Here is a 16,615-nt window from a genome sequence, read left to right on the forward strand (position 1 = left end):
AAAAATAGCCCTTGTATTCATGGGGCCCTGGGCTATGCCCAAAAAACCATATGGTAGATACGGCTCTGCTCTGACTCGTATGTGGTTTGTAATATGATCGTATCGTCCTTACCTCTTACCGCAGCGAGTTTACTGAACTGTTGATTTGTAAAGGGTTTTCTGTATGACCCAGAAAGGCTTAATGAGTTCGATCTGTGATCCTTTATTCTTGTTTTAGGTAAGTCAGAACATTGTTCTATTCTTTTGGTTGTTTTTTTTCTCACGTTTCAGATTTTGGTCCTTAGCATCTATTTAATGAGGGTTCATATTTTCTTAAGTTCGTGACATACGACAGCTTTTTGACACGACAATTGACACGAAATACCCTATTGCTACTTAGCTCTTCCTGGCGGTAGGTGGTAGTAGTAAAGCCTTGAAAAATTCTTATTGATTTTGTAAATACATACGAATTCAACAGGCGGCGCGTGAGACTCGCATCTGCCGCCTAGCTGCAAATGAACATCAAAAATCCTCGTAGCATTTTCATGTCGTTTCTTTTGGACTTGCATTCAGAAAAGATGTAAATATACAGTGTGTTAGTATGAACACCGTTAACCTTGAAACCATGAAATGAGCCCGTCAAAATGAACAACTTTTTTATGAGTACAATGCTGGGAACTCAAAAAAAAAGCCGTCTTCATACCCATACGGATGCCCGGATCGGCAATTTGTTCTCCTATAGAAAAAGTTGATCATTTTGACGGGCTCATTTGATGGTTTCAAGGATAACGGTGTTTACACTAACATCTTATAATATAACAGCAGGCTGAGAAGCCATTAAAATTATGCTTTCTTATGCTGTCTTTATTGCATTGGTTCCGAGATCCTCCTTCCCCCAGCAATTAAAATTACAAGTTCAAATTATTTTTATTATGTGAATGTAATTTAATTTCAAAACAGCAGAAGCTGCTACCGCCGCCCGCCCGCTGCCCTTCGCAAGCGCGCGATAAAATTACATAAAGGTAATAAAATATTTACAACTCGTAATAATGGAGTTGAAATATTAAAATTGAATATTATGTTATAATAATCGCAGGGGTCGGTGTTATTTTATAACTACTTAGATAATAAAATCTTAGTTTTTAAACTAATGTTTATATAAACTAGACAAAAAATCGAAGCGCGGCTATTATTTTAATTAAAATTTAACTATGTGATTTGAATTTTTATAAGTATTATTTAATTTGCACACACACCTAATCTACATTTATTACATTACGGAAGTTATACAAGGTGTAACAAAACATAGTTATAATACTTTAGGGTGTGCATGAGTCCCGTGTTGAGGGGCAGCGGTGAAAGAGTAACTTTTGTATGGGAAAACTCATGACGCTCGCGCTGGCGCGCTTGCCTATACAAATCACAAATACATTTTTGCTCTTTCAGCGCTGCTACTTTCACAGTGATCTCTGTATTAATGGACACACTCTTAAGTAACTATTATTTATCAGTGTCCTTAAGGGTGTGTCCATTATGCAGAGATATTTAAGTTTGTTTTGTTACACTCTGTATAATGTAATTCATTTCCCAGAGGCTACTAATCTGGTAATGGTAAATAAAAATTGTAGTCTCTATCAAATATCTGTTTGCTCTTTGTTCAGTGTTATTCTGTGCTCTATGAAAATTTTTGTATGGGCAAGTGCTCCAGCAGAGTTATGATTTACCCGTACAAAAATTAAATAAAAAGGGTCTTTCAGCGATGCAGCGTTGCTATTCTCTTATCAGTTATCTCATATCTGTTACTTTCACAGTGAACTCTATAAACTATTTAAAGGGGGTAATCACTGTACTCTGTTCACACCCTATAGTGTGATCACTAATCAGTTTATTGTGTTACACCCTGTAATTTTAAAGATATTTTTTTGTTTAAACGCGCTAATCTCACGATCTACTCGACCGATTTGTATGCAAATAAAGATTTTGCTACTAGATGACTACTAGACTAGACTATGGAAAATTCGTTTTTCGCTCGAAAACCGTTTTCTCGAAAAATTTTCCAGTAAGTATAAAAGTGTACTATTTCCTTGAGGGCCGGTTTTAGCACTACCAGCACCTTGGGCGAGAACTCTTCGGCGCCCAGGGTGCTGGTAGTGCTGAAAAATTTGGCGCCCCTTTTGTTTGGCTTCAGCACCCCTTTTTATCCGGCGCCCGGTCGCTATCCCCCCCCCCTTAAGGCCGCTACTGATTTCCTTTTCCGGGATTAAAAATATGTTGATACCAACTTTCGACAACAGACAGACAGAAAGACAGACAACACTTTCGCATTTATATTATTAGCATGGATATGGATTCTATGCTATGTATGTAAAATCTATGATTAGCCGTCTCCTGCGCTTCCGTCTTCTGTGTTTTGTTTTGAGTCTGGTGGCGCCGGTGACTGGCCACCGCTGACGGGGTGACGGGCTGACGGGCTAATTATATCTGGTGTTCCGTGTTACTCACCTATGTCGCCACCTTACATCAGCTCGGTCGACAGATTAGTGATTCTGATACAGTCTTACGTTCGTCTGCTTAAGATAAACAGGGAAGTGTAGTTTTTTTATTGCACCTTTTTTATTTTTGCACATAACAAGGTTATGAAGGCTTTTGGGTTATGCAGACAAGGCGAAGTAGATAAAATTAATAATTTTGTTGTTTCTTCACAATTTTATCAATGATAGAGTACGAACAGTCTTGTACGACGAAGTACAAGAAGTTCTGTGTGTGTCAGAAAATTAAAAAAAACACCTCACGTAAATTGTAAGACCTTTTGTACCACATTTATGCAATAAATTATTCTATTCTATTCTATTCTAAAATCTGGACGCCCCATAAGACGATGGAAAAAAATTATTTTAACGGAATTAACCCTCAAGGGCCTCCTTAGTCGTTCCTAGGTGCTATAGCAGTTTGATGTATTTTGAAATTATTGATCCTTAATTTGTGACTGGAAAAAATATAGATCTAAATTGGTATTTTTTCACTTATAAGACTAGGTGCATACTAATTTCTTCAATACTTTGTTCAGAAGCATCCTAAATGACGAAATATAGCAATGAAATTATAAAAACATAATTTTCAAAACACTGATATTCCCGAAGAAACTATCGGTCAGCAGGCGCCATGCCCGTGTTTTTCATAATAAATGTGAGTGAAAATGGATGGTTTAATGGATACACGGTGCGTAATCCTGATCTGGCATACGATCAAGATCCGCCGGCTCCAGTCAAGGCGACGATATATTGGTGACCGAGAGCCGGCGCCGTGGACGTCGCCACCTATTCGTCATGCAGTCAATAGAAACAGAAGACGAGTATACGCTCTGCGCTAATAATTCTGTAAGTTGCTATCAGTAACGGCGTTAGGGGGGGCGACGCTAGGCAACCGTCCAGGGCGCCGTATACAAAGAGGGCCGAAGGCAGACAAAAAGTGACGCCTGCGGTATTTAGCTCTACCAGCATCTGGGCGCTAAAGAAATCCCGCCCAGGGAGTTGGTAGTGCTAAAACCGGCACTGGTTGCTACTTGCTGGTGTATATCGCGTACGTTAAGATAGCTCGGTGGAGGAGTAGCAAAAGGCTAATGCAGAATGTCACTTCGTCTGCCCAACACCTTAAAACAGGGTCTGATCTTTTAAAAGCGTTTCCCTTTGCACGCATTCCTAGGTGTCAGCTCTTTATTTGCTAGATGACAGCGTATTTTGGAATGCTGTCGAACGTCGTAGAAAAGCAATGGTTCTATTAATCATTACTGCTGCTTCTATCAGCAAGGTGCCCATTTGCGCATATTACGCTAGTTTTCTGCGTCTTCGTAGCATTTCGGCACATTGGTCCACTACATTGGGAGATTGCCTTCTTTATGAATGTATTCTGTGTTGTCGGTCACCCACTCGATCGGTCCGGTGACGAATCGTGCTCTCCCAATTATTATACAATATCTCCTACGTTATTCCTACTGTCTGTTCGTTCATTTTAATGTGCCTACTAAAGACGCAAAACGGACAATAGTTTTTAAGTTCAGACTTTCAGAGAAACCATTGTATTCGTTGCTTCTATCCGTAATCTTTTTTTGTAACAGAACTGTCCAGAATTCCAGATTAACGAAATAGATGCAATACATTTTTTTTACCGACGTGAAAGCTTATGTAATGAAAACCAGTAGGTACTTAATCAGAATTAGTTTTCAAACTCTACAATTCAACGAGGTAAGCTTCTGTGACCATGAAAAGTCTTCATAGATGAATCTGTATTTGGATTTTAAGGTTTTTCGACAGGATTTTTAATATTGTAACAGTGTTTTTGATTGGTAAATATTCTGACGTTATCCAATCATTATCATATACAGTATACCCCTTTCAAAAACCTTGGCAACCAGGCATTTATGGAATCTAAGATGAACTGCAGTTTGTAAAATTGATTGAATATAAACTTTAACATAGAGTTTAAAAGATTTTTGAATTCATTATATTAAAAATTCAGTTCAGTTCCATCAGTTACACTGCACATTAGCGCGACGAAAACTCAAGGCCATCCACATATAAATTTTATTTTATGCATTCATTATCTCTGTGTTTCGTCTGTTCGCAGAACAGCTGTTGGTCATTAGGTCCTGGAATTTAATAAATTTTGTTTTTAATAATTAGATACTCCCTTTTTTTGTTGTATCAAATTCAATTTAAAACATTGATTCATTATTCGGTTAATTTTTAACGGAAACGCAGAAGTTCTTCCTGCGTCCTTAATGCGAAAATCGGTTATCTGACGAGCCATAAAATGTATTAATTTTCACTGATAAATAACATCATCATTCTCTTTCAAGTCAACCTCACTAATCAGTAATCACACACAAACTTTAAGAAACAAAACAGTTTTACCTCTGTAACGCCAGATTAACTTTTATTACGTCTATCTTTTGTTTCTCTCGATAGGTATTAGGTTGTTATAATCTAATTTCTAAGTCATGAAATATGTAGTTTCGACTTTCGACCAGGGTACGTAATGTTTACATCATTCGTGTACAAACTATATCAAAACGCTTCAATTCCTGGGTGTTTAGAACTTTCTTGTCCAACTCTACCATCCATTTTCCTAAACTAGCCCTAGTGCAGCAGTGGTGTCATCGACGGTTTCATGTGCGTCTTCTGCTCGATTCAGTTCTAGGAAAGCTGCATCTCTGGCTGCTGGCATAGGTTCCGTCGCGTGTATTGCCAAGATTTTGGTCGTTTTATGAAAAGTAGTCGTGCGTCAGCGGCGCGGGCGCGGTGCGCGGAGTCGGGAGTTGAATGAAGTGCGCGACGTGTGCGCGCGCGCAGCTCGGCGCTCAGTGTCCGCCCGCGACCCGAGCTGGCCTGTCTCGTCGACGTTACGTTACCCCGGTTGCCGCGGCTCGCCCGCCCAACGTGTGTGTCCCGACTCTCGCGATATGCTCGCGCCGGACGCAGTGGATGTGTGATTATTTGTTTTGAGTGCTCACAAAAATTGCCAAAGTGGATTCCGGACTGTACCGGGCCGTGGAGCACGCGCGGCGGCTCGAGCGCTCCCAGGCCATGTATGTCATAAATTTAGGTGAGTCCGCAATCCTTGCGCTCCTCCGGAGCCTATTATTGGATCGAGACCGAACCGGTCCCCGTCCGATAGCGCGGCCGCAGCTCTAGTTACGGACGGTTCTCGGTACCCGCGACGGGCCCCGAAGGCCTAGATTTTTTGCCGAGCGAGCTTTTCCCCGGCTCTCGCGGCCGGCGCATCCTGGTGGCCCGGTCGACGCTGACCCGCTCGTGCCGAGGTGGCACAGTGGCCGGACCTACCTATGTATGTTTTTATTACAGTTCACGTACGAGGTGTGGGCGTGTGTTGGTGTGTTTGCGCTATCGGTGCTATTTTCGTACTTTTCGCGAGTATGCGTGCCGCTGTACGGACGGCGGGTGGCTGTGTGCGTGTATCCGCGTTCGTTTTCTTATCATTTTCTTCGTACGATAGCGACGCAAATTGTTAGAGTTCGATTGATTTACGTTTGGAGTTGTGTGCTATTGCCGGGACCCGCGTACTCGTCGACGACACCTCGTTATTCTCCCTCAGCAGTTGGAGGGCATGATGAGTTGATTGATTATTATTATTATGACCTGAGAATAGTTTTCAGATGAGGGACCTCCTTTATAAAATATATACTACTAAAATCTAGTTAGCTGAATGATGTCCGTAGCGGTCATTAACCCCCTGCCAAAAAACTTGCCATATTTCATCGTTTTCAATGACCGCTGTTGCCATCATTATTTTGAGTATAATAACTTAACCCTACCATTTTTAGACTCAGGTACACTTTCGTAGTATTGTCTATTGGTCTGTGGTATAATTGAATTAGAATAACCGCGAACTGGCCACCTAACAGGAAACCGCTTATTGATGGCACTATGTGTGTTAACTTGACCTATTGATCATCATGAAGGAATTAAAATGACTATTGCTGTGGTGCTCCGTAAGACCGTGCTACAAACTCTTGTAATAAAAATAATTTACATAAAACAGGACTTTAAATCTGAATAAGATTTAAAGTCCTTAATTTTGGAGTTATAATATTATGTCCTTAATTTTGGAGCTTTGTGAATTGTGGGTGACTGACTGGCCTGCGATATGAAACATTTAGGATTTATAGTTTACTAGCTGTCCCGGCAAACGTTTCTTTGCCATATAAAGTATTTCGCCCATATTATTTTATTGAAGTGACCAAATAAGTATGTCACCATGGCAACGTCCATCGCTATCCCGTCGCACAAACAATGGTCGCCGTCAGTCTCGAGTTGTATTAATTTACTATTATTTATTCAACAAATGCAGTTATCAATATAAAAAGTACCCAGCAGCCGATGGTATATAAAATTTGGTTAAAATCAGTAAAGCCGTTTCGGAGGAGTACGCGGCCTAATATTGTGACACGAGAATTTTATAATATAAAATAAAGATTACATAATTTAGAGATTTATTGTGATTTGTGCTGCTGGATTATAATTTTCTTGTCATTTCGCAGATAACAGAAAAGTGCGTCAAACGTGCATTAGTATTACCACATAATAGGCTGGTTTTATAGTAGAGCGTTTCGCAGCGCCGTTGGAGCGCGCGCGTTCGAAGCTGTAAGGCTGGTTTTATAGTTAAGCGTTTCGGCAGCGCCGTTGGAGCGCGCGCGTTCTAAGATGTATGGGGGTAGTAGTTGCGTTTTAAAGTCCGCGCGCTTGAGCAGCGCCGTTCGTCCATACGTTTGTTACAGCTTCGAACGCGCGCGCTCCAACGGCGCTGCGAAACGCTCTACTATAAAACCAGCCTTACAAACGTATGGACGAACGGCGCTGCTCAAGCGCGCGGACTTTAAAACGCAACTACTACCCCCATACATATTCGAACGCGCGGCGCTCCAACGGCGCTGCCGAAACGCTTAACTATAAAACCAGCCATAGATAATAGAACAAGTAGTATTACACGGTTCAGAAACTACGATTTGGGTTTCAAGTGCCGCTGTTTTCTTCAACTCATAAAAATTTTATTGACTTATTTAAATTGTTAATTTAAAATTGTGTTAAGCTATCTTTTTTGTTTTCGAAAGTATATTCAGTTCGCGGTAGCATACTTTGGTGAGTTTATGAATAATGCATCGCTTGTAGTTGTAGGTCATTAAAGTTGAGGAATTTTACTCAAAATTCTGACTTTCGGCGACGCGACGGAGTGTAGTGGGCCACCTTTAGATTCTAAGCAGTCGTATTGGCATGGCCGTAGCCAGGCTTGGGCTCAGAGTGGGGCAGCAGTCAACCTACCAAAGCGGCGGGAGCGCTGCTGGTAAAGGAGAACTGTCAAAAATGTTGTTTTTGTATGATGGCAGCGTTAGTTCCTTTTTTCGCCACGTTCATTTAAAGCCTTGTCGAGCTGTACGGATATTATGATTGTAATTAGTTGAAAAATATTTTTTTTGTTTAGTTAGGCACCTTATAGGTCAGAGCCAGGGTGGGGCAAGCGCCCCAGCTTGCCCCAGTGTGGCTACGCCCATGCGTATTGGTCCATATTAACCCTTAAGAGGAGTCCACACCGCCCTTTTTTCCATACAAACATACCCCTGTTTCCCCCCTGGATAATGCTAGTAGAGTTATAATTTTTTTCCTAAATATCTACGGCCACTAATACAATGTCCCTATGTTTTCTTTTTTTTAATAATTTAATTATTAAATAAGATATGAACGTTAAAAAACCAAAAAAAAATGACCAGATTTTCCGCTGTGTTCAAACATCCAGAAAACAGATTGGGCTCTAGCCCCTGGTGTATCCTCTTAATCGCCGTCGATTGTGCATGTGCATGTTAGACAGCTTCGCCATCATTCCCGCAATCGTGGCACATATGGAGACCTTAATACCACCGCCGCAGTTGACCTCGCAAGTCGCAGCTCGTTACAACCGAAATAGCTCGCAATCGGTTCGTTATCGCACCACAATATTTATTTTTAGTAACCCTTTTTACCGCGTGTTTTATTATAAATAAATAATTATAAATATTTAAATAAATAAGGTTGGGAAACAGGGAATCAATTTTCAACAAAATTTTGCCCCCATTTTTGTTTGCACTTAGATATTATGTTAAACAATCCTAATATCCTTTCCCAGGTTTTAAAGTATATCCCTACAAAACTTTATAAATCCGTCCGGCGTTGTAAACGTACCTGACGGTAGGTAACATACAGATTACAGAAATACAGACACTTTTTCGCATTTTTATGATTAGTATGATATGCATTTGCTGTCTACATCTAGCTCTATCTCCTATTGAAATTATTGTATCCAACGAAGTTATGCTTTTTGCGCAAAGTGCTTTTGGCAGTTTTTGGGTGCTCCTATGACTCTTCTTTTGTGTTCTCTCTATAAACATTCAAGTCCTAATGAAAAGAATCTCCAGTATTGTTTTTCTCGACTGTCTACTAACTGGTTTAAGTGGCATTATTGATATCTGAATACGCTGACATAAGTGTTGAAGGTAGGGAATGTTATTATTCAAATATATTCGAATATTTCTATATATTTGAATATATTCGAATATTTCTAAATGTTCGAAAATAACATTCCTTAGTTGAAGGTGAACCGTTACCGACTATTACTTACCGTGTAGAACTTGCAGCTGGGTTTTACAAACCCAATAAACAATTAACAGCTCATAATATTGTTATTGATTTACTATTATCAATTTATCATCGTCTGTCTCGTCATATCTAAACTAAGCTTAGCTTAGCTTAGATAAGACGAGCTTAGCTGTCATAATACACACAGAGGCCACGAAACAGATGTATGATAGATCAAAATACCTACTACAAATATGTAGCCCACCCTTGTTAAAAGACTTCCGCAATACACCCGAAGTACAATATCTTTCTAGAAACAAAATATTTCTTTGTAGTTGGCCACATTTGAAAATTTTTTTGAATAAAGTGGGTAATGAACTTCCATGGGCACTGAGATTGTAATCGGAAAGAAGAAAAAAGTCCGGAATTTAATGGATTTTATGAAAATTGGCGCATTTTTTATGAGCACCACCGGAAAACTCTTCCAAAAATAATACATTTTTATAATAAGTGACTTTTGATTGTGCATATTTCGGCCATTTATCGTGCATACTTGCATGCATATTTCGGCACTTTGATCGTGCATATAATCCGATGTCTAATCATGGGCAATCATAGACGAATATTATGCCCACAACACGAATAATCGCTTGAATCCCATATTGTTATATCAACGTGATGAGGCACTTTATCAAATTGGTGACGATTTGCCGTTTATGTCTGCTAGTGTATTCACGATAACCATGATTGTTCTTATCACACTGATCCTCCTAATGTCTACGTCACACACGCACACGCATCCGAAATTGATAAGGGTCTATTGTCGATTTGCGATGATAGCGCCGATACCGAATTTGATGACCACGCAAAATAAACGACACTTAGGGCCAGGCCACAACAATGCGTTGTGGCGTCGTATCGCAAAAACAACATCGCACATAAATGAGATGCGATGTCGCAACGCAAAAATTTCATATAGCATAGCTGCACTCTACATCAGAAATTTTCACGATGCGTTTTGCGGCGTCGTAGGTTTATACGATGCGACGCCGCAACGCAGTGTTCTGGCCTGTCCCTTAGGGCTCCCGCACAAAACTGCGAACTCGCATCGCATCGCAATGTCATTTTCTTTATTATACATTTGGTCGCAGATATTTGCGATGCGAATTCGGAGTTATGTGTGGGAGCCCTTAACCCACAGGTTCAACTAGTCAACCGGTGCGTGTTGACCAAAACTCTGTGCATAATTAAGTCCAAATGTAAATAAAATATATTATCAAAAATTTTAATCACCAGTTCTGCGATCTGGAAGAATAGAAAGTGACCGATTACGAAAGAAATCTATAATCAAGAAGGAAGTCAGTGTTTATTTACTTGCATATTTTACTTTGGTCATGCTAAGCTTGCTGGTTAAACTGTCAGGAAAATAAAATCTTTTTGCTTTTAAGTCATCCTCAAGAGCTCTAGGATATATTATGCATTTATAGACTTATATCTCTTCTGACTTGTTTATCTGGTCACGCCGGATAAGGCGTTAGGCACCTGTGAATTCGCTCGATAGGCATTTACTGTTCTACGAGCGGCTTCGCTCGCGTTAAGAAGTATGTATTATTATATACAAACTTTCATCCTCTATTTTAACCCCTTGGAGGTGGAATTTATCAAAATCCTTTCTTAGCGGATGCCTACGTCATAATATCTACCTGCATGCCAAATTTCAGCCCGATCGGTCCAGTGGTTTGTGCTGTGCGTTGATAGATCACCATTCACCATGTCAGTCAGTCACCTTTGAGTTTTATATATATATAGATTATGACCTTCATAGATTCTTGTATTGTGTTGTGAGTAGTGACTAGTGACCCAAAGGAAAATATGAGGATCTCAAGCGTGATGATTTGGTTCTTCAAGCTGAAGCCTATATCTTTGGTCAGCTGAAGTATTCAGTTACTTGCACAAAAACTTCCGGAAATATTAAAAATTATTTCGAAATGGTACTATAATACTAGACCTTGGTTTTGGAGTCGTAATTATCGAGTGCATCGTGATAATGATCTTGTTTCTTGGTTTTTGGTAGTCATGATGTGCGTTGTTCGAGCCCGCGTCTTGTTCTCTACTGTTATGTGATCTATGGTAATAGATTCCGTATGAAGCTTCAATGGAAACGTCCAGTGTATTTATAGGACGCTGGCGCAATATGGTCAAGGAACTCTTTATTGAGTGACGCAAAGCTGATTAAAGCTCGCGTCCCGGTATGGGAACTCGTTTGAGGCTACCAATTTAGGTAACTTGTGCGATGTCAAAGAAAGAGTTCTGCAGAAAATTTGGTTTCGCGCAATTTAAGTTGTGCTGTTGGCTCCAAATTCAGGGTTACTAGTTAAACAGAGGTCGAAGGGCAAATGTGAAATAAAATACTGTAAATGCGAAAGTGTGTCTGTCTGTCTGTCTGTTACCTCATCACGCCAAACCGCTGAACCGATTTTGCTGAAATTCGGTATGGAGATACTTGAGTCCCGAGGAAGGACATAGGATGCTTTTTATCCCGGAAAAATGTACGGTTCCCGCGCGATAAACGAATTTTGGCGCAACGGAGTTGCTGGCGTCATCTAGTGTGAAATAATCCAGCAAATACGGACAGAAAGATACGACATGTCAGAAAAATATTGCATATTTTGAACGTTGCCCCCACCTGACAATTTTTCCAGTGTTTGGACCTAACCAGTAAACGAGAATCCACTATTCTCGTTTACTGGTTAGGTTATCCTAATTTTGTAGTTTAAGGTAAAATATTAACACAGTCTTTGTATTACGTATAATGTCAAACCTGTCCATATAAAACCGACGCGTCCTAAAATAGACAGAAGGCTAAAAAGTCGCTAAACAATTATGGGAAAAACTATTTTATTAGGCAAATCTGTACTGTATCGATATTGGATTGAGCAGTAGAATCGGGGTCTTCCAGAAATTTCCATTTATGTGGTCACACTGTACTCGCCAGCACAGTTCAGCCGTTAACCTAATAAATAAAGATAAGAGACCAAGTCGTCCGATAGAAGCCGATGTGTTATCGCTAGATACAGCTACGTATATATCCCGATGTGTATTGCCAAGACGCAATCGCTGCCACTCCCTTGGAAAACCTTGTGTAGTGCATAATACCTATCGAAATTATTTGGATGACAGGAGATAAATCAAAATACGAAGTGGTTTTAAGTAATAGTAAGCAGAGTCCTTATGGCATTTTATCAGCACGTTTAGCTTGGCCACCGAAGGTAACATGTATAAGATAATTTGATTAAAAAAACGGTATTATTATAGTAACGGTATAACGGTATTATAATTTGATTAAAAAGTGACAGTAAGAAGACCCAGGGATTTTTTATATGATATCTTCTGGGAGGCTTTTATTTGGCTTAAATTTCGAAGTTGAGAAAACGCTTCTAAATTATCTCTTACAGCATCGGAGGTGGTCTAAACATTATTTAAAAGTGAGTATATACAGCGTTTTAGTTAAATTTAAATATTTTAGCACTATGAACGCTATCTTCATTGACAGTGACAGATGGAAAAGAACAATTGCTTAATATAGTACGGGTTACATAGGTAAAATTTACACACCAATTAAATAAAATGTTTGGACCGCCTCCTAGTACTTTCCTTCCAAGGCCATTTCGATTCCTTAGCTGCTTCAAGGGCCTATTTGACCACTCACAAGTGCCGGCTATTAAGGCTTCAGTGCATAGCATTTAAGCATGCTAGATACAGGAGCCTAAAATGAAACTCGATTAATGCAACTTTTTTATCTGCTTTTTTAATGAAATCTGAGCATAATATTATGGTACTCTATGAATTATATTGTCCCATATGTAGCGTGCATTCATCCAAACATGGCGTAATGAAGCAGCACAATTGTGTCTCATATGGCTGAATCTATTTCGGTACATCAATGCGACCGCGGTGCCCGGTGATGTAACACACAGAAATTGTTTAATTGAGGTGAAAGTGCAATCTAAATAGAGATGACGGCGCTGTTCAGATGACAGCTGGGTACTCGCTTAGCAGTTGCGTTCAAGGTACAGCTAGAAAAATAAATTTGAAGATAGGTATACCGCAAATAAATGAGCATGTCCGCGGGTGCTCTGTTCCCAATTCTTATTCCTTTCGTCGATCTTTCCGAGATGTTGCCTTTCTTGGTTCTTATAAACTAGCAATATGTAGATTGTAGGTACAATGTAATTTTTTGGTGCACATCAACTACTGGCCACGGTACACCAGACTTAGTACACCTTTTGCGGAACATTGACTGATACGGTATCAAGTGAGTACCAAGGCACCAGCCCACTTGCGCTTAGGGCCTACCGAGTAGACTGGCGAGACAGTGCACTCGGCCGAGCGCTCGTTACGTATATCATTAATCATACTAGATACTAGATGACGCCCGCAACATTAATTTTTGAACAACAAAATTCGTTTATCGCGCGGGAACCGTACATTTTTCCGGGATAAAAAGTATCCTATGTCCTTTCCCGGGACTCAAAGTATTTCCATTCTCCATACCAAATTTCAGCAAAATCGGTTCAGTGGTTTGGGAATTGGGCGTGAAGAGGTAACAGACAGACAGAAAGACAGACACACTTTCGCATTTATAATATTAGCATAGCATTATACTTTATAGCATTATAATATTAGCATGGAAGTATGGATTACATGTGTTAGCAACTTTTGTGTTAATGACCTTCTCCTATTTGGGAGTCGGTTAAAATGCAAATTTCAACATGATTTTCATTTGTTTACTCGGAAAAGTACCAAGTTCTCCGAAGTGTACGACAAGTGCAGGCGTAGGTACCTACAGCATTATACTAATGTATGCAAATGTTACGACATTTCTGCATTGTTTAAATAATTATATATTGTGCTATAAAATCTTGCTGTCGAACGTACTTATAGTCTATGCCATATTATGACAAATTTTAACATAATTATTGTAGAAAAGAATATAGAGAGTTTAATTTTAGTATGGGCTAGTATTTTCAACCCATCCGCATTAGTAATTCTTATTTCGCACACCAAACCAAGAGTTTACCGGAGGCCCAATCCCCTACCCTATTCCTAACCTACCCTTCCTTATTCTCCCCTATTCCCTCTTAAAAGGCCGGCAACGCACCTGCAGCTCTTCTGATGTTGCGAGTGTCCATGGGCGACGGAAGTCGCTTTCCATCAGGTGACCCGTTTGCTCGTTTGCCCCCTTATTTCAAAAAAAAAAGCTACAAATGATGATTGCCGTGACCAATATTGTACCGCTATGGCAGTGTTTTTCAACTTTTTTTATGATGTGACCCCTGGTATGAAAAATATCACGTGACCCCCCACCCTTGCCTTTCTTATCACGAACTTATTATTGTTGTTGGTTTATAAACATTTTCCTTTTCTTAAAAGTCTTCTTCTTTATATCAATATTTATATATCTTTATTGCTTTTTTTCATCTTTGCTTCGCAAGCCCCCACTATTATATGAAAAACCACTGAAAAACACTGCGCTATGGCAAACACTCTTTATGGAACAATCATCAATACTTCTGACTGGGCTCGAAATACGCACGTTGCGGTTTTGATGACTGTCATCGCGTCACTTTACCAATAATTATAATATTACTTATTGCTAATTTTATTGTCATTATGTTTTGTACATTGACAGGGTCAGACAATGTGGTGGTTCATTGACTGATGATGAATGCTATATTTTCGCCTGAATCAGTGCATATAGGCCTCTTGGATATCTCTAGTGGCGCGGCGAGTGGCAGATTCAGGCAACACGTGGGTGTCAGAGTGCGATCAGCTGTGAAATACGGTTTACTAGTTAAAAATGAAAACACGTTGAAATCGTTAAAAAATTAAATTAAGAAATTTAAAAAAACCCCCGCCAAAACAACTTTAAAAAGTAATGAAATAATATTTACTGCCCTTAAAGTTCAAATGATTCCTAACTTGTGTAAATTAATAATTATTTTAGTCCATAATTGTTGTCACGGTGTGTCGGGGGACCATACTTTTTAAACTTGTGTTGGTTATAGTGCAGAATAATTCCTATCAACAGAATCATATTCTCATGATTACCATTTATCAATGTCCTTTTCGATGAGGCCGTTAAAATGAGCCCAAACATGAAACCTCCACTTTCGGTTCATACGAAGCTCGGTTCCTATAGAATCCAGGTGATGCTGCAGCACCAGGTCAACTTTCCATTATTATGTGTATACGTATATTGTATATTCACAAATATCACGAACTAAAATGAAATATAAAACCTATCAAACGACTACAAGTTGCTAACGGCCTTTCATGAACCAGATAAACCCTGATTGTCCAGGACTGAGCAGGCTGATGATGATGAATTATAGCTAAGAACGCTCTCGATTATGTCAATTGTCAGCTTTCAAATAAAAAAACTAGATCAAAATCGGTCCACCCGTTTGGATGCTACGATGCCACGGACAGATACACACATAGACAAACAGACAGACAGACAGACACGTCAAACTTATAACACCCCTCTTTTTTGTCGGGGGTTAAAAAGGAAAATATGGGCGGTACGAGATACTGTTGTGTTGTAGGGTGCAAAAATTCCCAATCTCGGAATCGTGAATTAATGTTTTATTCGTTTCTGAGACGGAATCGGGAAACGTATCGAAATCAACATGCCGATTATTAATCATGCTTAAATCTAAACCTCGCATGAATATTTCTAAATTATCACGTGCAAGTTACTTTTATTAACATTGTTTCATTACGTATAATAATATATTGTAATTTAAAAAACGATATAATAAAAAATAACGTAATATTTTAAAATAAAATTATTGTCGGTTCAATATTTCAGAACAATACTTATTCCTTCAATATTCACTTTCGCATTTATAATATTATCATACTAATTACTGATATTACTAATTTACTAATAATATTGTAAGTGCGAAAGTGTGTCTGTCTGTTTACTGTTACCTCTTCACGCTTAAACTGCTGAACAGATTTTGCTTAAACTTGGCATGGATAATTCCATATATCCTTAAGAGTCCCGAAAGAGGACATAGGCAGTGGCGTAACTATCCGGGGCCCGTGGCAAATTGATGGGGCCCTATCAGTAAAAATCGTCACGTTAATAATAAAACAATATGTACTTTAAAAAATTTGCCCTTTTGGGTCGGGGGCCCGTGGCATTTTTCCAGCCCTGCCACCTTATAGTTACGCCACTGGACATAAGATACTTTTTGTCTCGGGAAAATGTACGGTTCCCGAATCCCGCGCGATTAAAGAGTAATTATGGCAGAACGGAATTGCGGGCGTCATTTAGTAAATATAATATATTAAGTAAATATTAAAATTTTCTTTGATAATGAAACACATCTTCATTTTTTTTTCCATTTTTATTTTGCATGTACGGTTGAACAGTTGCTGAAAATATATTTGTTTAAATTATTCAAGTATTAATTAATTTTCCAATTAATGTATAGCTCCACTTT

The 16,615-nt window shown here is 39.3% G+C and overlaps 1 protein-coding gene across 4 annotated transcripts in view; it reads left to right on the forward strand.

The window, feature by feature from the left end:
- Positions 1–16,615, forward strand: part of LOC121733356 (histone deacetylase 4) — an 86,784-nt gene that overhangs the window by 19,510 nt on the left and 50,659 nt on the right. The window contains exon 1 of one of the 4 annotated variants that reach the window (XM_042123576.1): positions 5,282–5,580. The exons of the other annotated variants lie outside the window; for them this stretch is intronic. Within the exon in view, the coding sequence (XP_041979510.1) occupies positions 5,562–5,580 (19 nt within the window). The 5' untranslated portion in view covers positions 5,282–5,561. Of the gene's footprint in view, positions 1–5,281; positions 5,581–16,615 lie in introns of those variants that run through there. 4 annotated transcript variants of the gene reach the window in all.

This window comes from Aricia agestis, chromosome 13 (genome assembly GCF_905147365.1).
Source record: "Aricia agestis chromosome 13, ilAriAges1.1, whole genome shotgun sequence".
Lineage (NCBI taxonomy): Eukaryota > Metazoa > Arthropoda > Insecta > Lepidoptera > Lycaenidae > Aricia > Aricia agestis.